Source organism: Malania oleifera, chromosome 7 (genome assembly GCF_029873635.1).
Source record: "Malania oleifera isolate guangnan ecotype guangnan chromosome 7, ASM2987363v1, whole genome shotgun sequence".
Lineage (NCBI taxonomy): Eukaryota > Viridiplantae > Streptophyta > Magnoliopsida > Santalales > Ximeniaceae > Malania > Malania oleifera.
Window position 1 is genome coordinate 58,905,933 of NC_080423.1, and position 23,846 is coordinate 58,929,778.

Consider the following 23,846-nt stretch of genomic DNA (forward strand, 5'->3'; position numbering starts at 1 on the left):
TCCCTTTCTTCTTCTATCTTTGGTGACTGTTCTTTGCTTAGTTTGAATTGGCTACCCAAGGGTGTGCTCACTGGTTTAGCTTCATTCATGTTGAATCCTCTAAGAACTTTCTTCACATACCCAGACTGTGAAAGCTTCAATGTACCATTAGCCTTGTCTCTAATGATCCTCATTCCAAGGATTTGCTTTGCAGCTCCCAAATCCTTCATTGCAAACTGCTTTGACAATTGCTTCTTCAAATTTTTAATCTCCTCAATGTTAGACCCTACAATGAGCATATCATCTACATACAACAATAGAATGATGTAAGAATTGTCAAAGTACTTAACATAGTAACAATGGTCAACTTCACATTTCTTGAACTCAATTCTATGCATAAAACCATCAACTTTCTCGTACCATTGTCTTGGAGCTTGTTTTAGGCCATACAAGCTCTTTCTCAGTTTGCAGACTAAATTTTCTTGTCCTTGAACAATGAACCCTTCTGGTTGTCTCATGTAAATGTCTTCCTCCTAGTACCATGAAGGAATGCCATCTTCACATCTAACTGCTCAAGATGTAGGCTTTCAGCGGCCACCATTCCCAGTACCAGTCTAATTGTCGACATCTTCACAACTGGAAAAAAAATTTCTATGAAGTCAATGCCCTCCTTCTACTGAAACCCTTTGACAACTAATCTAGTTTTGTAGCGCTTGCTACCATCATGTTCATTCTTTATTCTGTAAACCCACTTGTTGTGCAAAGCCTTCTTCCCTACTGGCAATTCAGTAGTTCCCATGTCTGGTTCCCCAACAAGGAATCCATCTCATCCTTCATGGCTAACTCCCACTTGCTTGAATTTTCATCTTGCAAGGCTTCATCGTAACACTTTGGCTCACCACCATCAGTCAATAGGAGATAATTTAGAGCGGGTGAATAACGCTGTGGAGGTCTAATAGTCCTCGAAGATTTACGGACCGTAGCTACAGGTGTACTCTGATCTACCTATGATTCTACATTCTCCTTGTCCTCTTCACCCATTTCCTAGACAGTGCTTTCAGTTAACTCATCTAAGTTAACAAACTCATATTTCTTCTAATCTATATCTATGATATCAGACACAATAGTTGACCTGTCCTCGTACAACACCTGTTTGTTAAATATCACATTTCTACTTCTGACGATTTTCCTGTTTTGTTCATCCCAAAACCGATAGCTGACTTTCTCATCACCATAGCCAATGAAAAAACAAATTTTAGACTTTGCATCAAGTTTACTACGAGCATCGGAATCAATACAAACATAAGAAACACAACCAAAGACTTTTAAATGTGAAAACTTTACCTTTTTATCGCTCCAAACTTCTTCAGGAAGTCTGAAATTCATGGGAATCGAAGGTCCTCGGTTTATCAGGTAAGCTGCAGTGCTAACAGCATCAGCCCAAAAAAATTTTGGTAGTCCAGCATGCAACCTCAAACTCCTAGCACGCTTATTGAGAGTTTTGTTCATGCACCCTTTTCTATTTCCCTAAAATGCAGCTTTCACACAAGTTAAAATCAATGGACTTCAATTTTGGTAGTTTCCCTTGTGACAGCAGCATCTTCATCCCTTTCTCACTCATGTGACCAAGCCTACGGTGCCATAAACTTGTATCATTAGTACTCACTTCAGCAATTGCAACTGTCTCTTGGACTTGAGGTCATATATAGAGCACTAGATTTCTTTCCACGAGCCAATACTTTGGCTCCCTTTGTAACCTTCCAAGTGCCACTAGCGAACAACATTGCATGCCCTTTATCATCAAGTTGTCTAACAGAAATCAAATTCCTTCTCAGGTCAGGAATATGTTGTACCTTCTCTAGTAACCAAACAGACCCATTGGGCAACGACATCCGGACATTTCCCATACCCACAACATCCAAGGTTGTACCATTAGCCAGATACACCTTACCGAAATCACCTGCAACATAGTTCTGTATGATTTCTTGGTGTGAAGTAGTATGAAACGAAGCTCCTGAGTCCAAAACCCAATCATCAAGTGGACTGTCTACTGTAATAAGTAGTGCATCCTCTAGCTCCTCTGTTACAGCATTAGCAGAGTCATCTTCATTCTTCTTCTTGAGACTTTTGCATTGCCTTTTGAAGTGACCCGTTTTCTCACAGTTCCAGCATTGTCCATTTTGGCCAGATCTTGATTTACTTCTGTTCCTATTAGAATATCTGGATTTTGATCTACCCTGATTTGAATTTCTATCATTACCTCTGCCTCTTGTCTCAAGGTTTATGGCAGAACTAGACCCTGAGGTTTCACCAGCATCCTTTCTGCGAATCTCCTCAGCCAAAACTAAATCGTGTATGTCATTATACTTTAGTTTTTCTTTTCTTGTGGAGTTACATACAGCCATCCTCATGGCCTCCCAACTATTTGGCAATGAAGCCAAAACGATCAGTGCACATATCTCATCATCAAAATCAATTTCTATAGACGACAATTGATTTGTGATTGTGTTAAAATCATTTAGATGTTGTGCAACTTATGCATTCTCAGCCATATTTAAATTAAATAATTTCTTCATCAGGTGTACCTTGTTATTTGTAGATGGCTTTTCATACATACCTGACAAAGCCTTCATCAGATCTGCTGTGGTCTTCTCCTTTACAACATTATGTGCAACAGACCTAGACAAAGTTAATCTAATAACTCAAAGTACCAATTTGTCAAGGAGAGTCCATTCCTCGTCCTTCATGGTCACAGGTTTTTTTCCTAAAAACGGTAGATGCAACTTCTTCCCATAGAGGTAATCCTCGATTTGCATTCTTTAGAATCCAAAATATGTGCCATTGAGCTTTTCTATCCCAGGCACCTTTCCTGCTTCCTCTACCATTGCTCTCACTCAAGCCTAACCATAGGCTCTGATACCAGTTGTAAGGGTAATAAACAAACATGCGGAAAATTCCCAAAACACAAAACTTGTGAGAAACAAGATAGAGACAAGCATACGCCAAAGAAAATAATCACACGCACGCACAAGACAAAATTTACGTGGTTCCGCAATTTTGCCTACGTCCATGAAGTTGCAGGGATTTCACTATTATCAGGGAAGTATACAGAGTGCAGCAATTACAATTTCTCTCACTCTCAACAAGAAACAACGTGCACACACCCTAAACACCAAAGTGAACACCTTTGGATCGTGCACACAAGAGTCTCACACTCTCTCCACACTGCTACAACACTCTACACCGCTCTACACACATAGACGAACCCTAGAAATATATATCTTAGGGTTTACAAGATCATAGCTTTCGAAATAGGAAAGTTTTGCCGAAATCTCACACAGAAGATTGTTGCCGTCGACCTAGTCGCCCCTTTGTTCCCCATGGTTGTGACTTGGTCGAGCCTCGCGGGAAATCAGGAATCTTGAACTTCAGCATCCTCGACCTAGTTGCACCATTAAGACTAGCTGGTCGAGATGATGGTTGAGCCTCTCAGGATTTCGTTCTTCAGGAAATCTCAGAATCTCGACTTGGTCGCCCTTCAAGGTCTTCATGGTTGAGCACTTGGGCAAGACTCTTAGTATTTCTAGCCAAGCTAGGGCCGCAACAAAACCCAACACTAAGATCCCAGTTGTCACGCCAGACATCATGCCAAAAGTAAACATTGTCCCCATTCCCACTTGAAATCTGACATAGGGGAAAAAATCATCCCAGCTTTTCCTGATGAATTTCCAAACCTGCACTTCATAGGGTCCTCTACTAGTATGAGTGATCCATTTTTTTATGTTCGAGCCTATAGGTGTTAGAATCTTATGGTTTGCGATTTGATTTATACAATTTGTATCAATTATACACCAAATCGATTCAAATCTTACTAGAAAATCTAAAAACAACTGAAAATTGTTGCTGAATCTATCAATTGACCACGTGAATCTAATGAATTGATCTAAATCTATCAATTCACCCATTCTAGACCTGTCATATCTTGGCAGACCCAACTAGTTTAAAATCCCCAAAACAAACATTTTGGGTTTTGATTTTATTTTTACACAATAACCTTCCATTCCTTTTTTATGTCAATTTTTGAGCTTAAAAAGAGAGAATAGAACATTAGGTCTTATCTTGCCTTCACAAAACCATTCTTCACTCTAGGAGTATGGTATTTTGCCATTGAGAAGAAAGGACAGAAGTCAGAATACTCATCAGCTAAGACAGTACTCATGTTTCATTGTGTTGTTAAAATTCAAAAGTTGATTTTCTTAGTAGTTTGTTCATGTATTATCAATTTTTAGGTTAATTATTCATTTTTTTCTTTTCAATCAAAAGATAGAATTAGCAAGAAATGCTATTTTTTTTTAACTATTGATAAACATCAAAAGTTCATTTTTTTTTTTTTCTTGATTCCTTCCCTTAAATAGCATAAAGTTCATTTTTTATTCATATTTTGTGACTCATTCCCTTGCTTTGATTTGTTTAGGAAACGCATACACATGAAATGTGTTTTCTTTTTTTTCTTTTTTTTTTTTATCTAAATTTAAATGTATTTTTCTAATTTTCTTGTCATTTATATATCAATATATGCATGCCATTTAGAATTGATTTTGGAAATTAACCCCAAATTTTACGATTCGATCTAATTCTCAATTCCCGAAAATGGAATTTTGATTCATGAGTCAGATCTCAATTTGACAACTATGCTTGAGCCCATATTTAGAAATGATGATTCCCGATCAAAGTTAATCTATGTCCTTCATGAGCCTCGACAACCATTTCCCAAGGACTTCGTTGAATGTGTGAAGGGATTTCAACCGAAACCTCCCGAACAAAAAGGTTGTTTCACCACTCTCCATTTAACAAGGTGAAATTTAAACTCCTCTCCCAAGATTCCAAAGAGAAATCTTGTTTGAGTTTCCTCCAGTCTCCTTGCAACTAATGCCGATAAGGGAAAGAGGGACATGAAGTAGATAGGAAGATTTGTCAAAGTACTCTTAATAAGAATGAGTTTCCCACCTTTAGACAAGAATTTCCATTCCCAACCTGCCAAGAATTTCCTTTTGAAAGAAGAAACGATTGAATATTTTCTTCATTACATTGTTCATATGTACATCCCAATATATAATACGATTACCTATTCTAAACAAGGAAATAATTTCCTTACTGAATAATATCAAATCCCCTATATTTACCCACTTCCATAATTTGTATATAATTTACAATGATACTCAGGATTGAGATTTTAACACTCCCCCTCAAGTTGGATCATAAATATTAATCATCTCCAGCTTGCTAATAAGATCATCAAAGCTATGTCGTCCCAACCCTTTAGTGAGAATATCTGCAGTTTGTTCCTTGGTTGGTACATAAGTCATACATATAATTCCTTTTTCAATTTTCTCTTTGATGAAGTGTCTGTCTACTTCCACATGCTTAGTCCTGTCATGTTGAACTGGATTAAGAGAGATGCTGATAGCTGCCTTATTGTCACTGTAGAGTTTGATGGGAAGGTTCACTGGGATCCGTAATTCCTCCAAGAGTTTTCGTAACCATAATCCTTCACATATCCCTTGAGCGACTGCCTTGAATTCAGCTTCAGCATTACTATGAGCCACCACATTCTTTTTTTTGCTTCTCCAAGTTACGAGGTTTCCCCAGACGAATGTACAATAACTTGTGGTGGACCTTCTATCTTCCACTGATCCTGCCCAATTTGCATCTGTAAAGATCTCTACTTCCTTGCTTTCACATTTCTTAAAGAAGAGTCCTCTTCCCGGGGATTCCTTGAGATATCTAAGGATCTTGTATACAACATCTAAGTGAACTTTTTTTGGTGAATGCATGTGTTGACTTACTACACTGACTGCAAATGCAATATCGGGTCTAGTATGTGATAGGCAGATCAGCTTGCCAACCAATCTCTGATACCTCACCTTTTCTACTGGTTATCCATAATCTTCAACCCTCTTTACTGTTTCCATCGGGGTTTCGCTGGATTTGCATCCCAGCATGCCAGTTTCAACTAGGAGGTCAGTAACATACTTTCGCTGAAAGACACTAATTCCCTTTTTCGTTTTTGCCACTTCCATGCCCAAAAAATACCGCATTTGTCCCAAGTCTTTAACTTCAAATTCAGTAGCCAGAACCTTCTTTAATCTCTCCATTTCTACAGTATCATCGCCAGTAAGGATTATATCATCAACATACACTATTAGAATTGTTGTCTTACCTCCTTCAGACTGTTGGAAGAACAGTGTATGGTTTGATTGCCCTTGTCGATACCCTTGATTCTTTAGTACCTTTGCGAATCTGTCGAACCACGCTCTAGGAGATTGTTTGAGGCCATATAACGATTTCTTGAGTTTACACACTCTGTTTTCTTCACCTGTTCTACTGAATCCTGGTGGTATAGTCATGTATACTTCCTCCTCTAATTTCCATTTAAGAAAGCATTTTTAATATCAAGTTGTTGTAGTGGCCAATCTAAATTGGCTGCCGAGGACAAAAGAACCCGAACTGTATTAAATTTGGCACTGGTGCAAATGTTTCAGTATAGTCAATGTCGTAAGTCTGTGTAAAGCCTTTTGCAACAAGTCTGGCTTTATATCTTTCAACTGTTCCATCAGATTTATATTTCACTGTGAAGACCCATTTACAACCCATTGGCTTCTTCCCTTTCGGTAGATCTGTCAACTTCCAAGTTCCATTTTTTTTTAGGGCTCGCATTTCTTCCATGACTGCCTCTCTCCATTTCGGTATTTCTGGAGCTTCCTGAATGTTTTTTGGCATTTTCATCCTGTAAAGGTTAGAGACAAACGCACGATATCCTGTAGACAAATTTTTATAAGACATGTATTTCGACCAAGGGTATTGAGTACATGACCTGGTTTTTTTTTTTTATCGCAATAGGTAAATTGATATCATTAGGTGCAGGATTATCAGAGGAAGACTCAATTACCAGATTGGGATTAGGCATGGGCTCATGGTTATTCGGAGCCATCACCGGTTCCAACGCTCTTGGTGCCTCAGGTATGAGATTCTCCCTCTCCTTTGTTTTCGGCTTTCTTGAGTAAACCAGTATGTCTGCGTTGTTTTGCTCTCCTGCATCTCCCCCTGAGGGTAAGTGTTCTGTTGTGTTTGGCAAGTCAGGAAGTAATGCAATGGAATGCTCGACAGATGGGTCAAACAAAGGAGTAACTGGAGTAACCAGAGAGAATGACGCAGATTCAGTAGTAAAGAGATTATAAGAACCGATCTTCACTCCATTTCTCCCCTGAAGAGAGGGCTTTGGGAAATAAGGAGTGGTTTCAAAGAAAGTGACATCAAGACTAACGAACAATCATTTTGAGACCGGATCATAGCATTTGTAGCCTTTCTGGGTAGGTGAATAACCAAGGAAGACACATTTAATGGCACGAGGATCCAATTTATCGCGATGGTGTGCATGGACATGAACAAAAGCAGTACAGCCAAAGATTTTCAATGGGAGACTGGAAGGGAGTCGAGAGGTAGGAAAGTGTTCCTGGAATTTCTGAAGAGGGGTGACAAATGAAAATGCTCGACTTGGCATTCGATTAATGAGATGTGTGGCTGTTAAGATGGCATCGCCCCAAAAATAATGTTTCATGTTGGTAGTAAACATTAATGCCCGGGCTACTTCAAGTATATGTCTATTTTTCCGTTCAACAACCCCATTTTGTTAAGGGGTATCCACACAAGAACTTTGATGAACAATCCCATTATCTTGAAGATAAGTTCCCAGGATGGTATTAAAATATTCTGTACCATTATCAGTACGTAAAATCTGAATATGAGTTTGGAACTGTGTATGAATCCTGGTATGAAAATGAAGCGGACTTCAGTTTTGTCTTTCAGTAAGTAGACCCAACAAAGACGAGTATGGTCATTGATAAAGGTAACAAACCATTTTGTATTGGTGCGATTTTGGGAACGTGAGGGACCCCATACATCACTGTGAAACATAGTAAATGGGCGAGATGGTTTGTATATGGATGATGGAAAAGAAGTACGACAATGTTTAGCAAGCTCACATGCTTCACATTGAAACTCAGAAGCCATTTTATTTGAACAAATAGAAGGAAACAAACGTTTTAAATATTGAAAATTGGGATGACCCATCCGTGAATGTCATAACAAAAGTTCACTATTTCTAGAAGTAGATGCAGAATCACAAATTGCAGTATTACATAGTTCACTCAAACTTGCCTCCTCAAAGTAGTAGAGTCCCTCATACACTTTAGCAGTGCCAATCGTCTTTCCCGATGATAGGTCCTGAAAAACACAATGAGAGGAAACAAATTTAGCAGAACAATTCGAGTCTTTTGTTAACTGACTGATGGATAACAGATTGCAAGATAACTTGGGGACATGTAGGACCGATTGTAAATTTAAAGAATCAGATATGCGAATACTTCCTTTTCCAGCAACTGGTGAGAGAGAGCCATCTGCAATTTTTACCCTCAAATTCCCGGCATATGGTGAGTAGGATGAAAAATATTGATAAGACCTAGTCATATGATTGGATGCACCCGAATCAATTGTCCATGGAGATTTGTAACAGGATGTAGTATTTAAGGTGACAGATAATTACCTCGGTGAACCAAGGAACCAGAGGAAGACTGACCCGATGTTTGCATTGATGAAATCATCTTATATAGCTTATCCAACTGTTCAGGACTGAATGCACTGTTGGAAGAGGTATTGTTGTTCTCTCCTTGTAATCTTTCAGTTGGTCCATCAGTGTTGGCCTGGTACCCACGATTTTTTTGGTATTGTCTCGGTTTCCAATCTGCCGGTTTTCCATGAATCTCCTAGTAGGTATTTTTTAAATGACCTGTTTTTCGGCAATGTTCACACCATAATTTACCCTTTTGTGGTCATTAACTAGGTCCACCTGGGCCTTTTGATACAAGAGCTGAGACATCCGGCCCAGCGTGTCCAGCGTGCCCAACTAATTTCTGGGCGGATACGGGTACGGGGAGGTCCAGCCCAGCAGGTTCATTTTGAGGCTGCAGCATCACACGCCTCATGTTCTCTTCCCTCCTGACTTTTGTGAAGACTTCTTGGGTTGAAGGGAGAGGTCGCCGACCAAGGATCCGTCCCCTCACGTCGTCGAGCTCTCGATTCAGGCCGACAAGAAACTCGAAGACCCTCTCGTTTCGAGCCTCCTTCAGTATCGCGTGCTGTCGCCGGAGCACTCCCACTCCTCGTCGATGCTCAGATCGAGCTCCTGCGAGAGATGAGTCATTTCCATGAAATACTCGGTAACACCTCTCTCACCTTGCCTCATCCGCCACAATCGGGTCTTGATGTCGAAGATTTGTGAGTAGCTTTCGACGTTGGAGTATGTCTCATGTACGGCTTCCCAGACTTCCTTCGCTGTTGGCAAGAACAAGTAGACTTTTCCGATTGATGGTTGCATCGAGTTGACAAACCAAGCTGTGACCATGGAGTTTTCGGACCTCCATCTTTGCAAGGCTACAGCGTCGGAAGGGTCTAGTTTCCTCCTCTCACCGGTAAGATAACCGAGCTTTCCTTTTCCCTCAATCACCAATTTCATGGACTGAGCTTTCCTTTTCCCTCAATTACCATTCACGGAAATTTTTTCCGTTTAATTTTTCCAATGAGAGTGGAAAGACTATGTTATCCAGCCCATTCGAACCCCCACCGGATGTGGCCTCTGAGTCACCGATGATGTTTGCAGAAGAGGTAGAGCCTCTGCTGCTGACGGTGCTGTTAGCCATCGTTTAGCTAGGTTTAAGAAAACCTAGCTCTGATACCATGAAAGAAGAAACGATTGAATATTTTCTTCATTACATTGTTCATATGTACATCCCAATATATAATACGATTACCTATTCTAAACAAGGAAACAATTTCCTTACTGAATAATATCAAATCCCCCATATTTACCCACTTCCCTAATTTGTATATTATTTACAATGATACTCGGGATTGAGATTTTAACACCACTCATTCCTATCTACCTATCATTATGCAAATTAATATGAAATAGTTAGCATGCAGTGGCGTTACTTTTAAATTTTGTCTCTTGGATAAGCTACAGTCTTAACACATTATGTTGTATACTGAAAACATCCTATTGAAGTATACCTGAACAAATTGATAAAGATAGTAGTTGGCAAAAAAATTCATTTGGCACTATAGTGTTCCTGAAAGCTATCTAGATGTTGATCCACCAGAAAAGTTTCCCACCGCCATTGATGCATTGAGCAAAACTAGAAAACCATGGCATGAAGGCACAAGCTTGGGATGAAGACACAATCATCAATTACAAGAATGATATTGACAATATTAAAAATGTTTTTTTACTATTAAACAAGGTTAAGCTTGACATACCATAAGCTTGGATGCAAACCCGCCATCATAATCCCTTGAAGAGGGTACCCCCTCCATCACTCCAGGTACTGGATTATAAGTATCACTGCAATATACTGGCACGTTATTACCAGAGTAAGCAGTTTTTGAACATAAATAATTCCTGAAATCTCAGCAGAATCCGGAAAACATGCCTGACACTTCAAATTAATAAAATATTTGCAACTCATACATCACTGAAGACTGTTTTCAACCTTTTAATACGGTAACTTTGTATTTCCAAGAAAATGTACAGGGTATGCTCATATTCTCATTTCTCACTAAAGAAAGGTCCTTTTGCAATTAGCACAAGACACCCATGCATAGGCCTCAGATCCCAAAAAGCAAAAATTGATCAGTCTCTTACCATGCAAACAAGAATTACTCAGAACAAAAGAAAGTTTAGGCCAGTACTTAGGTGAATGCTCAAGGTCATTAAGTTCCATGATCTTTTCTTCTCAATTTGTTGGGAGATATTTAAAGCATTTTCTTGCTTAATATTACAGATTTTAAGCCAGTGAGAGCTGCAGCGTCAATGGTAAGTTTGACTTGGGCCTATTCTCCAGGAATGAATATAATAATAAAACACATAGTTAATAAACCGCTGTTGATAAGCACATTATCATCATACATTTTGTTGTGCAAAATAGGTAAGGGAGCAAGTTTGCATTAATGAAGATAGGGATTTGGCTTTTCCTCTAGCAGAATATAAACATAGAGTTATTTTCTGCATGCAAGATGCAGATTCGAACAAAATTTTGAATGTGCAAATCAACAAGAAGAAATTAAGAATTTCTTGATTAACATGACAGCCAATCCAATCATATCATAATACAACTGTTAAAACTAAAATGTTACAAGAAATATAAGGTAAAGAACAGAAGCATTTTGGTATGTCACTAAGTCACTGGAAAAAGATAATCACGGGATTTCTGCATGGTCAAACAAAGTAGCAGCTTCACAATCTGCACTGAATTGCATCTAGTTATTCAACTTACATAGCTAGCCAACCCTTTTCTTGGCTTCAGAGCATGAGTTTCACTACTCTACTTGTGTTAGCATCTTCAGAATTCAGTTTCAACTTTCAATGACCTTTTCCATGAGTTTAGATGAAATATATCTAATTTTGATATACATAATCATTTATTTTAAATGTTACGACATTTACTCAGAATAAAAGATTTCCAGTACATATTTTAACGAATTTACTTTTGCATTGCTCTTTGTTTAGAGTTTAGAAAATTTTTCATTAGACCTCTCTTCGTGGCTTGATTTTATTATTATTTTTTTTTAGCACTTGCTCTCTCCTTGGTGCCTTTTTCCAACTAGTCTTTTTTACTAGAAGAAAGGGGGGCGGGATGAAAGACTTGTTATGCCCTACAAAGGCAATATTAAAAAAATAAATTTCAATTTATGTTACATGCATAAAATGCATGTATTCATGTAACTTGGCAAAAAAGGATTCAAGTAGGTAATCCCATTAGTGGGACTTAAGGCTTAGTTTGTTTTGTTGTTGTTGTCGTTGCATATAATGTGTGTATAATTTACCCTTGGATTCCATTCTGCTGAGATCATCTTAATATGAAGTTTCTTTGTAATCAAAAAAATGTGTTTGCAACTTATAAACTTAAAATGGGACAAAGCTTATTATTAGTTTTCACACATTGTATTTTTTTTTTATAGAAAGTTTTAACTGATTGTATTGCTGCAAGTGATCGGCTGTGTGTCTCAACTACTAGAATGAAGACTCTTAGCAATCATTGCGGGCATTTGTGAGATGAAAAACACCAAACTGGGTACCGCTAACAGAACACAGTTGGGCTTATCAGAGTGTCAAAAGGGTGTTTCCATTCAATGTTTACTGGATGTCCTTATTGACATGGCAATTACCAAGTCTTATGTGGAATTGGGCACTATTGGAAAATTAGTTTAAGGTCTTTCTGTAGAGGAGAATTTATGGAAGTTGGTGATTGTGGAGAAGTATGGTTTAGCTACTGGGGGCTGATTCGCCGATGATGAGAGGATCTTCCATGGGTTTGTCCTTTGGAAGGGCATTTGAATGTGAAAGGGAGATTTTTCCAAAATCTTTTGATTGGTGGTAAAAGAAACGACATTGGGTTTTTGACAGATGTTTGATGTGGGATGCGACCTTGCACAGGTGAGAAGCAAGGATGAAATGGTAATTAAAGTGCTCTCAACTAGGGGGAATGGATTGGTTTGAAATCTGCTGTTTAACAAGAAGTTCAGGACTGGAAGTTGGAAGAGGTGGAGGCTTTTCTGGAGAATCTGAACAGAACAAAGATTAATTTAAATATGGATGACGCTATCAGATGGTTGGGTGGTAAAACCTTTTATATATCATCACAGTGGAGGAAAGCAACCACCTTTCCCTAGAAGTCTATCCAGAGAGGTAAGGCTACCAAACAGGTGTTTTTTGTTTACCAATTTGATACCCTGGTATATATTGTTGGACCGACCCTAAAAGCTTAAGCTTTTAGGTAAAGTAGTTGCTTAACATTAGAGCTCAGTTTCCAGGATGTCCTGACTGCTGAGTTCAATCTTGTGATCTGTTTGCCCCGCTATGTCCATTATAACGCCAAATGTATTCTGTTTGTGTTTGCTCTTGCACACCCATTCAAATTCATCTGTTTCCCTCTTCATGTGCTTTTAGGTAAAGTGATTCCTTAACATTAGAGCTCGAGTTCCAGGACATCCTGAGTTCAGTCTTGCGATCTGTTTTCCCCGTTGCATCCATTATAATGCACTGTGTTCTGTTTGTGTGCTTGTATACCCGTTCAAATTCATCTGTTTTCCTCTTCGTGTGTGTTGAAATTTGTAGTAAAATTCAGGACATAACACAGAAAAAGGTCTCTTCCTCTATTTAATATTTATAATATGTATCAAGTATATTTTGATGACCATAACACCCTTACTAACTCTCACTTCTTTAACATAACACTAACATACTAATAATACCAAATGACTAAAATAACCATTAACACTCCCCCTCAAGCTGGAGCAAAGATATCATATGCTCCTACCTTGTTACAAATAAATTTAACACAAGTACCCCCAAAGCTTTGGTAAACAAATTAGCAAGCTGCATATCAAACTTCACATAAGTAGTGGTAATAAGTATATGCACAAGTTTCTCCTGAACAAAGTGACAATCAACTTCAATGCGTTTTGTCTATTCATGGTGTTGACACCGGAGGTGTCCATAGGTGTGCTTGATACACATAGGTGAGCACCAACTTGACCCAAAAGCTTAAGCCTATTGAGTCTTGGGCCCAACCATGTATATAAACACCCATCATCCACTCACTTTTTCCAATGTGGGGCAAACTCACAAGTGAAATTCTTAATAATCTTCCACTCACTTGTGAGTTCCAACTGCTCCCCTTTGAACGGAAGTCATCTTCTCCCTCATGGGATTAATTCTTCAACAGTTTGCTCAAGTGGGCCTTACCACTACATCTTACGTGTCTCAAATTGTATTCCACATGGGCCTTTGAACCAATCCTACCTCCCATGTCTTGACCCTATTCGAATCCATCTTCTAGGCAGCCTAGATGATCCTTATTGGCCTCAGACACAATTCCCTCATCCAGTGTTATGAACCGTCAGCTCTGATACCACTTGTTGCACCGGAGGAGTCCATAGGTGTGCTTGATACACATGGGTGAGCACCAACTTGACCCAAAAGCTTAAGCCTATTGGGTCTTGGACCCAACCATGTATATAAGCACCCATCATCCACTCATTTGTTCCAATGTGAGACAAACTCACAAGTGGAATTTTCAACACATTGAAGACCCAGTGGGGGGCAATATGAAGAACAAATTGATTATCAAAGATCAACTCCATAGACCAAGAATGTGGAAACCCAATTCTTCCAACATGTTTTTCAACCAAACAAGACCACAAGTAGTGTGAGCCATGGATCTATACTCTGACTCAACACTTGACCTAGCCACTACAGTTTTTTTCTTACTCTTCCACGAAACCAAGTAACCACCAACAAAGATATAAACTCGGTTGTGGATCTTCATTATGCAGGTGATCTGGCCCAATCTAAATCAGTATATCCCTGAACGTAAGTGTGACCATAATCTCGATATAAGAGACCTCTCCTAGGTGCACCTTTGAGATATATCAAGATGCGAATTATTGCGTCCCAATGACTTGTCCTTGAAAAATCCTAAAATTGACCAACACTTGTTGCAAAAGATATAGCTGGCTGACTGATTGTGAGATAATTCAACATTCCAACAAGTCTCCAATATGCAACAAATCACCCATATCCAACACAAACTTGCTATTAAGATCCATAGATGTATCAACTGGTTTGGATCCCAATAGCTAGTTTCATCCAAAACATCAAGAACATAATTCCTCTATGAAAAAATAGTTCCTATATGAGATTTGGATACTTCTATACCCAAGAAGTATTTCAATGGTCCCCAATCTTTGGTCTGAAACTTAGCCTGTAGAAAATTTTTTAGGCATTAAACACCTTGATCATCCACATACACAATAAGAAGAATCCTACCTGATGAAGTATAACGATAAAACACATAGTGCTCCAATGTGCACCATTGAAGGCCAAACTCAAGTACTACACAACACTAAAGCGATCCAACCATGCTATGGGAGGCTATTTTAAGCCATATAATGCCTTATTGAGCCAACACACTAAGCCGCTTGACTCCCCTTGAGCAACAAACCTAGCTGGTAGCTCCATATAGATCTCCTCTTCAAGATCAGATGCATATGCCAATGACAAGTGGTGGCCAATGAGATGAACAAATGTACTAAGGTAAGTTTGGAAACTGGGGGAAAAGTATCTGAATAGTCCAAACCATAAACTTGAGTATATCCCTTAGCAACAATACGCATGTAAGATGAGCCATAGAACCACTAGGGTTGACTTTCACAACATATACCTAGCTACAACCAACCATAGATTTTTCAGGAGGAAGAAAGACCAATTCCCAAGTATCCTTGTCCTATAATGCACTCATCTCTTCAACCATTGCGTTCCTCCATCCAGAGTGGGCTAAGGCTTCAAAAATAGATTTAAGAAGCGCAAATAGATGATAGAGTGGTAACAAAGCAATAATAAGAGGGTGATAAGAAGTCATAGCAAACAAAGTTGGAGATGGGATGTTATGTACCTTTATGGACAGCAGGGGGGGGGGGGGATCAATATCATGGGAAATATGATCATCAATGAGGGAACCAAAGGCGTGGCAATAGAAGCTAGAAGGGACTCTTTTCCTTTTGAGCCTCTGTTGTGAATACACCTGCAAATTATGACAAACCAGACAATGAGAAGGACTCAAATGACATGGAGACATAGGTGAATGACTAGGTAAGGACACTATACTAGAATCTGGAATATTAGGCAGAGGAAGAGACTCATTAAGAATAAAAGCACTTAGGGACTAAGAATAGTATGATATAAACTCAAAGAAGGTAACATTGGATGAAACAAAAAAGCAATGCAGCGTAGGACTATAACAACGATATCTCTTTTGAATGCATGAATAGCCCAAAAAGACATTTTATAGCACAAGAATCCAACTTATCCACTCTAGGAGTTAGTTGATGAACAAGGACGCACCCGAAGACAAGGAAAGGTAAAAAGAATAAAGGTGAATTAGAAAAGAGAATGGAGCAAGGAATTTTACCACTAAGAATAGAGGACAACATCCTATTGATAAGATAGCAAGCAATAAGAGTGTGAGTGACTTCAATGATATGTCTATTTTTCCTCTCTGCAATCCCATTTTAGAGTGTGGGCACAAGATGATTGATGATATAAGTGGTGAATTGAGAACTAAAATACTCTTTAGCATTATCATTTCGAAGTATTCAAATTGGCATACCAAATTGAGTTTTATTTCTGAACAAAAAGGCACAAAGTATATGAAATAACTCGGAATGGTTTTTATTAAATATTGCCAAGTCATCCTTGAATAATCATCCACAAAGGTTATAAAGTATCGAAAACACAAATTGGACACAATTCGATTAGGACCCCAAACATCATAATGGACTAACATGAAAGGACTTGCTGCCTGTTTATTGACTCTGGAAACAAAAAAAGGGACATGATGATGCTATCCCCACTGACAAAAGCAATCAAGACTAGACACAAAACTCAAATCAAGAACTACTATTTTCAACTTTTCCAACAAAGGATAACAAGGCAACAATGGATTTGGAGAGGAGTTGTAGCAGCAGTGCAGATGGTATAAGGAGATAACGGCTAAAAGTGATAAAGCCCACTAGATCCACGCCCTCCTCCAATCATCTTCCTCATCTTCAAATCCTAAATGATCACAAAATTAGGGAAGAATGTTACTAAATAATTCATGGATTTGATAATCTTGCTAACTAATATAAGATTGAAAGGAAACTTGGGAATATGCAAAACCAAAGGAAGATGAATAGACTAAGTGGGATTTACAATCCCAACTCCTTTTAACAGCTGTGGTGGTTTGTCAACAAGAATAACACGAAGTAAGTTTTCAAGGTATTGGAGAGCAAAGAGTGATAATTGGATATACCAGTGATATGATCAGCGGCTGCGAAATCTATAACCCAAGGGCTAGGACGAGAAGTACTAGATGACAAGACGAGAAGTACTTGAAAGTACAAATACCGGAGGTAGATCGTCTGTCAGTCTTGGACCCAGCATAGTCAGCATCAGTAAGCACGGAAAGACCTGGTTATATTCCAGATGAATAGAACAATCCTAGTCCAAGTGAGGTCTTCACATACCGTAAGATGTGATAGACATCATCAAGATGTGAAGTCCAGGGAGAATGCATGAACTGACTTACTAGGCTCACTACATAGGCCAAATCAAGCCGAGTACTGGTCAAATAGATGAGGCGATCAACAAGTCTCTAATACACTGAAAGGTCTGTCAATAGATCACCAGACTCTGCAGAAAGGGAGATATTCGGATCCAGGGGCGTAGAAGCAGGCCGACATCCCAACATACCAGTGTCCATAAGGAGATCTAGGGCATATTTCTGCTAAGAGAGGGAAATTCCCTTGCAAGAGCGTGCTATCTCAATGCCCAAGAAATACTTGAGGGGTCCTAGATCTTTGATGTCAAAGGTGTCTCCCAAGTCCTTTCTAATATGAGCAAAGGTATCTACTCAATCATACCCCGAGTCGTGCATTGCAGAATTCTGCTCCACTTCATCTTCTGCATCCTGACCGGTCCCTTTTCTCCCTTCTTCCTAGAGTGTTTGAATGCACCTACTTTGTTCATAACCGGAGTCCTTCTCGGACCAAGCTTGATGATAAAGCCATCCAGTGGCTTTTTCTAGGGTATTCCTCTATGTCTAAGGGATATCGTTGTTATGATCCTATTGGTCGGCACACTTATCACTCTCTCGATGTCACGTTCCATGAGTCTACCCCATTCTACATTGACTCCTCTCCTTCCATATCTCCGCCAGTGCCATCCCCACTTCCTCGACCTAAGCCTATCTTTCTCCCATCTGTACTAGTGCCCTCTTCTCTAGTGTCATCTTCATCTTCTAAGCCTCTTACCTCTGTCCCCACAGGGCAGGACCATATCTCTCTTATTCCACAAGTTTACACTCGCCGACTACGCCTTTCGAAGCCTCTGCCAGCATCTTCACTGAGCTCAGATATGTCTCCTATAGTCCTTGATTCTCCTGCTCCCTCCTCACGGTATACTTCTCGAACCCATCGAGCTCCTAATAGAATTTCTTTAGCCTGTTCTACTGACCATCCTATCTCCCAGTATCTTTATTATCAGGATATTTTCTCGAGTTATCAAGCCTTTTTGGGACAGGATGATGCTATTATCATACCTCGCTTAGTTCATGAGGCCCTCCAGGACCCCAAATGGGTTGCCACCATGCGTACTGAGATGGAAGCTCTACATCAGTAGCATACTTGGGATCTTGTTCCCCTTCCTTCAGGTGCACGCACGGTGGGTTGTAAATGGGTGTTCACAGTTAAGCACCTTGCAGATGGTATTGTTGACAGGTATAAAGCCCGCTTGGTGGCTAAGGGTTTTATGTAGATTCTAGGTTAGGATTTTCATGCTACATTTGCTCCTGTGGTGAAGCTCACTACTGTTCGCCTCCTGATCTCTTTGGCGGCTTCTTTCACTTGGCCTTTATATCAGCTTGATGTCAAGAATGCCTTCTTGAATGGTGATCTTACTGATACTATTTACATGGATCCCCCTCCCGATTTTTCTGCTCAGGGGGGAGTATTCTGGCAAGGTGTGTATATTGCGCAAGTCCTTATATGGGCTTAAGCAATCACCTTGTGCATGGTTTAAAAGATTTAGCGATTTGGTTCTCTCTATGGGATTTATTTAGTACCAGTCATACCACACTTGCTTTATTAGACGTCTCTCCCATGGTCCTTGCACCATTATCTCTATCTATGTGGATGATATTATTGTTACAGGTAATGACTTGTTTGGAACTGCTCACAGAGATGATGTGGTACTGGACGCACACTAATACTCCCCCTTGAGTCCATGGGGGAAATGAGGCGAGGAGAAGTCCAACCCACAGAGGACCCAAGCAACTTAAGGCCCAGCTTTGGTACCAGTGTTGGGTGGTCTTGGGCCTTATCAACCCCAAAAGCTAGCTCATGGGGTGAGGCTTTCCCTCACACTTAGTAAGTGACCACCAGTCCCTTCCACAACTGATATGGGATAACCCCAAAAATCTCCCCCTCACACATCGGGTTCCAAATCGGCGGCCCCACGTACCTGGCATCCCGGGGAGAATGTAAAACCATGACTCTGATACCATGTTAGAGAAGTCATCCTCAAAACCTAGATGTCAAGGAGAGAGAGCTAAAAGGATCTTATATTGACTTTGGAACTACTCACAAAGACGATGTGGGACTGGACGCACACTAATAATAGGCAAGTTGTAGGCTTACATGTCTAGGCAAGGGATGCAATGGGAAGAGAAGCTTGCTGGGACACCTGATACTACTAGAATTTGGAATACTCTTCCTCTAATATAGAAAAAGTATGTTGCTCCTTGGCCCCAAAAGGTGTGGAGCCTGTGGTGGCTGCATTGGCAACACAAAATAAGATTTATTATGGAGATCCCAACATTGCTCAATATTATGACCTCATCCACAATGAGCACACTTGCGAGGAGTGACTTTATCTCATCCACCTCTTCCACCATGGCCACTCAAACCACCTCGATAACTTCTATGGGTGCTTGGTTGAAAACCAGAATCATTCTAGATAGCTAAGGCTTTCTCTGACCCAAGTGCAAGGGCAAGGAAATGTGTACTCGAGGAAGCAAGAATGACACAAGAATAAACATTGGCAAATTATGGTAACTCAAGTTTAAACTCGCTAGAACCTAAAGAACTGTCATCTGCTCCCTTTGCTTCTGTTCCTTGCAAACATCGACGATTATTGGTTGCATAATATTTAGATCTTCATGAATATGCTTTATCTCTACAAAATACCTAACAATCCTATCTCCTTGTTGTAACTAAAAGTACTCCAACAATAAATCGTGCATATGTTTTGTATTACTAGAATACAACAACTTGATATAATCCCAAATCTCCTTGTATGTGTCCAAACGCATGCACATAAGCAATTTGTGGTTCCATCAAGTTCCACAAGAGGGAAACATTCAAAGCATCTTCCTAGGTCCACACTTCTTTTCTCTCCTCATCAAAGGGTCCAAAATTGGAACAAGTGGTCAAAATTTCCTAAACCTATTAAATAGATTCTAACAGCTTTCGACCATTGGACATAATTCTTTCCATCAAACTTTTGGTTGTTATATGTGGCAATGATGAAGTAAACATATTTTTGGGATTCATGGACTCCATCCCAACATTCACAAACTAAACCAATGTCAAACAAAGGAAAAATCAGCCAAAACAACCATGAACAAGGTCAAATATCGAAACAACCAGACGACTAACCAACAACCTAATATAACACTGCCACAGCCCCCGTAAAATCAATGTCACGCTTCTACTGCTCCAAGAGACTCACCAATGGACTAATACCGAACAACAACACTGGATTGCATGAGTGCATGGTCGAAAAAGGTTGGGTTTTTTAACAAAAAACATGGCCAATAGCTTGATATTATGGTCTAAGGAAATAATCAAAACATGCTGCAGAAAAAGGTGGCTGGAAAGTGTCTCACACGCTGGTGCATGGGGTTGGCACTGTTGGCAGTCGGCCAGCACTTGGGGGCACGTGGAGAAGTTTCCGGTGAAATAAGAGAAAGCACAAACCACTTGCTGCTTCACTGTTAGTTGCCGAGGAGCTTCCAATTTCTCATTTAGCAGTGGTTTAATGTCACTTAGGTGATGCCAAACAGTACCTCATCCTTTTTCATTATTGTGGAAGGGTTGTGAATCATAAAATAAGAAAGGTTTGGATAAGTGCACCTCACTGTTTGATTTGAAGTATTTGGAGGGGAAGGAACAGCAGAGATTTTGAGAAGGAGGAACTGCTTTTTTGACATCATAAGGTTTTATGTATCTTCTTGCTCTGTTTCCATAATTGGGTCAGGGCACCCTTTTGGACTATGATATTCTTGTCTGCTTCCTCTTTTATATTGTTAGATTACCACCTTACCTAAAAGTTTAAGCTTTTAGGTTGTGTGCCAACCATGTATTGATAGTTCTAACACTCTCCGTTCGCCAATACATTGAGAGACAAACAAACTTTTAACCACCACAGAGTAGATGCGAGCAACAAGACTAGAGAAGCAGAGATCAGGACCAGCAGGCAACCATCACTTCAATTTCATGTTAGATTACCACTTTACTAAAAGCTTAAGCTGTTAGATCGTGAGCCAATAATCTATATGTAGTTTTACAATATATTTTATCAATTATATAGTAATACCAAAGATATTGTTTTTTTTATGAGGGATATTTTAATTGGTTTTAAGAATCCAAGAATGAGAAGAAACCATGTATAAGCTAGAGGTATGACAGAGGTGTTTGGCGACCACATGGTTTCCCCTCAATAATCAAGAACATCTGTAAGTGGGGGTTTAAAGGAACTCCTAGGGCCTACTCTTTATTTCAAGAACATTGCTTCTTTTCTCTCCCTTGAATGGTGAAGCTCAAAGACAAGGAAGTGTTGCATGTGAGATTTTGGAGCATTTTGCACGATGAAGTCTGTGCAAGGTTATCCCTTAGTTTTTGTTTAAATTCACATACATGATGTGGCCGATCTTGGATTTTATTTGGAAGGTTTATCTAACCCTTGATTTGATTAAAGGAATGCTAACTAACGCATAAATCAGAAAGAGATGTCATAAAATGCATTGTTAATTATCTAGTACAAACTTGAAGTCAAATGCTCAGAATCTTGTTCAGCCTTTTCCTTTTTCATCCCATTCTACAGCCATAATATTGTAAGATGTATATATACTACAAACATTTATTCATAGACATTTGTATTGGTAGAGGATTGGTCTGCATTTCACAATTCTTAGAAAGGAACTCTTGTCTGAGTAAAACCACCAAGCATCCTTAACAAGTAAGAGACTAGAATGCTATTTAGTACCTACTCCAACAGCGAGCACTTGAGGAGTTAAAAATCTTAGTTAATGTACCACTTGCAATTCCCAGAGACTGCCCCAGAGCCAATGCTTCTGACACCCCAAGCATGCTTATGGCCATTGCCAAATTGTTGCATATCTTTGCTGCCTAAACAAAAACCATGCCAAATGTATCGAAAACAAAATGACAAGTTCTGTCATACGAATCATGAAGCACATCTAAAAAACATCATTAAGAAAAATGCATAATAGACTAAATGGGTATAAATATATGCTATGATGATTAAAAATTAGAAAAATTATGAAGATATTTGTAACCGCATAATTTCAGACTTTTCCTACCGGCTCATGTATCCTTTCCAATGTTCAAATAAATTTTGTTTACATGCAATAGATGTTTATGCATTTGCCTCAATTTGTTTCTCCTTTTTTTTTTTTTTGTATGGCCCCAATGAACAAACAAGGGATTTTGTGACCATGTTCCAGGAGCATTTCGATTTTTTTAAAGTTTATTGGCGTGGTTGTCAGCCAGACTGCAAGGGTATGATATAACTCATTTGCAGCCAGATTGACAACGCATGTCAAATCAGAAGAGAATATAGCTGATAAAATTCAGGTTTTTTATTTGCAGTAAAAGATATAAAGAAAGAGAAATATTATTTTCTTCTGCATTACATCATTTTATAGCCTTTCAGCTTTCAGTTATTCACAACTTCATTAATATTTCCCCCTTGTGACGTTTGCTTTCAGACTGATAATTCTATGAATCAATCATACTGGCTGTATAATATGCAGCATCTGAAACCTTCAGTAGCTCCCCATTAATTTTTATTCAATATCAAGGCCAATACAACTGCCAATAACAAGTCTGGAGATAACTAGTATTTCAGAAATATCATTAATACTTATTATAATTCAGCTGCAAGCTTTCCAATGAAAATCATGAGCTCAATTTAAATTGATTACATTGCAGTGGGCTAATAATGAACAGCAAGTAGCATTATTTTAGCACCATTATTATATTTTCATCTGAAATTTTAATTGCAGAAAAATAAAAATCAGCATTAGAAGGGGCAAATGCAATGAATCTGAAGCACCTCCTTAGAATGATCTCAACTATTACTAGTATGATGAGCTTTAAAGAAAAAGAAGTGCAGCATGGATGAAAAAGAAGACTTACAGAACCATTTCCAGTTCCACCACAATAAATTGTATTTTTTCCCATGGATAAGAACAAAGGTTTCGCAGCAAGATAAGCCTTCTCTGCACCGCCAACCTGGTTGATACGTCATATCCCATTTACTGTTTCAATAGTAACAACTACACTAGACTTGAAACCATAACAATTTCCCTCTAATATGAAATACATGTGACATTTATGCACCCATCCAATGTGTTACGTGATCAAATCATTTATTGTAATTCACTAGAACTCCAATTTCACACAGCATCTACAACAACTGTCCACCCAACAAAAAATAAAATAAATGATTACAACAGCCAGAAAGATATGACCATAAAAGTTCAGCCAATAAAATGGGGTTTGGTGGACTGTTTTTTTAAACTCAGTATAAATCAATTGGGCTTTGGTTAATAATTTCAAGTATAGGCTGGTTGAACAATGCAGCTAGCCATTATGAATTGTTGGTCCTAACAGAAAAGAGACTAGGAGGGTTTCCCTCAATATCTTTAACTTTCAGTATCTTTTTATTTGAATGATGTGGCCCTTCTCAGAACTCGAGCTTACACACATAAAATAGATAAACTCTAAGAATTTTATCATTGCACCAGACAACCGCACCTTATGTGAAAATATTACATTTGTAAACTTATCCATAGAAGTATCTTACCAGAACAATTTTACTCATAGAAAAGGTGTATTAATTTTTGACACCA

General features: G+C 39.0%; 1 protein-coding gene across 3 annotated transcripts in view; it reads right to left on the reverse strand.

Moving 5' to 3' along the window:
* LOC131160336 (probable 3-hydroxyisobutyrate dehydrogenase, mitochondrial) overlaps window positions 1-23,846 on the reverse strand; it is a 126,355-nt gene that overhangs the window by 34,367 nt on the left and 68,142 nt on the right. Inside the window, exons 6-8 of one of the 3 annotated variants that reach the window (XM_058115928.1) lie at window positions 23,131-23,226; window positions 21,956-22,098; window positions 10,351-10,435 (exon numbers count right to left, since the gene is read on the reverse strand). In XM_058115928.1, the coding sequence (XP_057971911.1) occupies window positions 10,351-10,435; window positions 21,956-22,098; window positions 23,131-23,226 (324 nt within the window). The remainder of the gene's footprint in view (window positions 1-10,350; window positions 10,436-21,955; window positions 22,099-23,130; window positions 23,227-23,846) is intronic. The other 2 variants (XM_058115929.1, XM_058115930.1) reach the window with 2 other exon arrangements.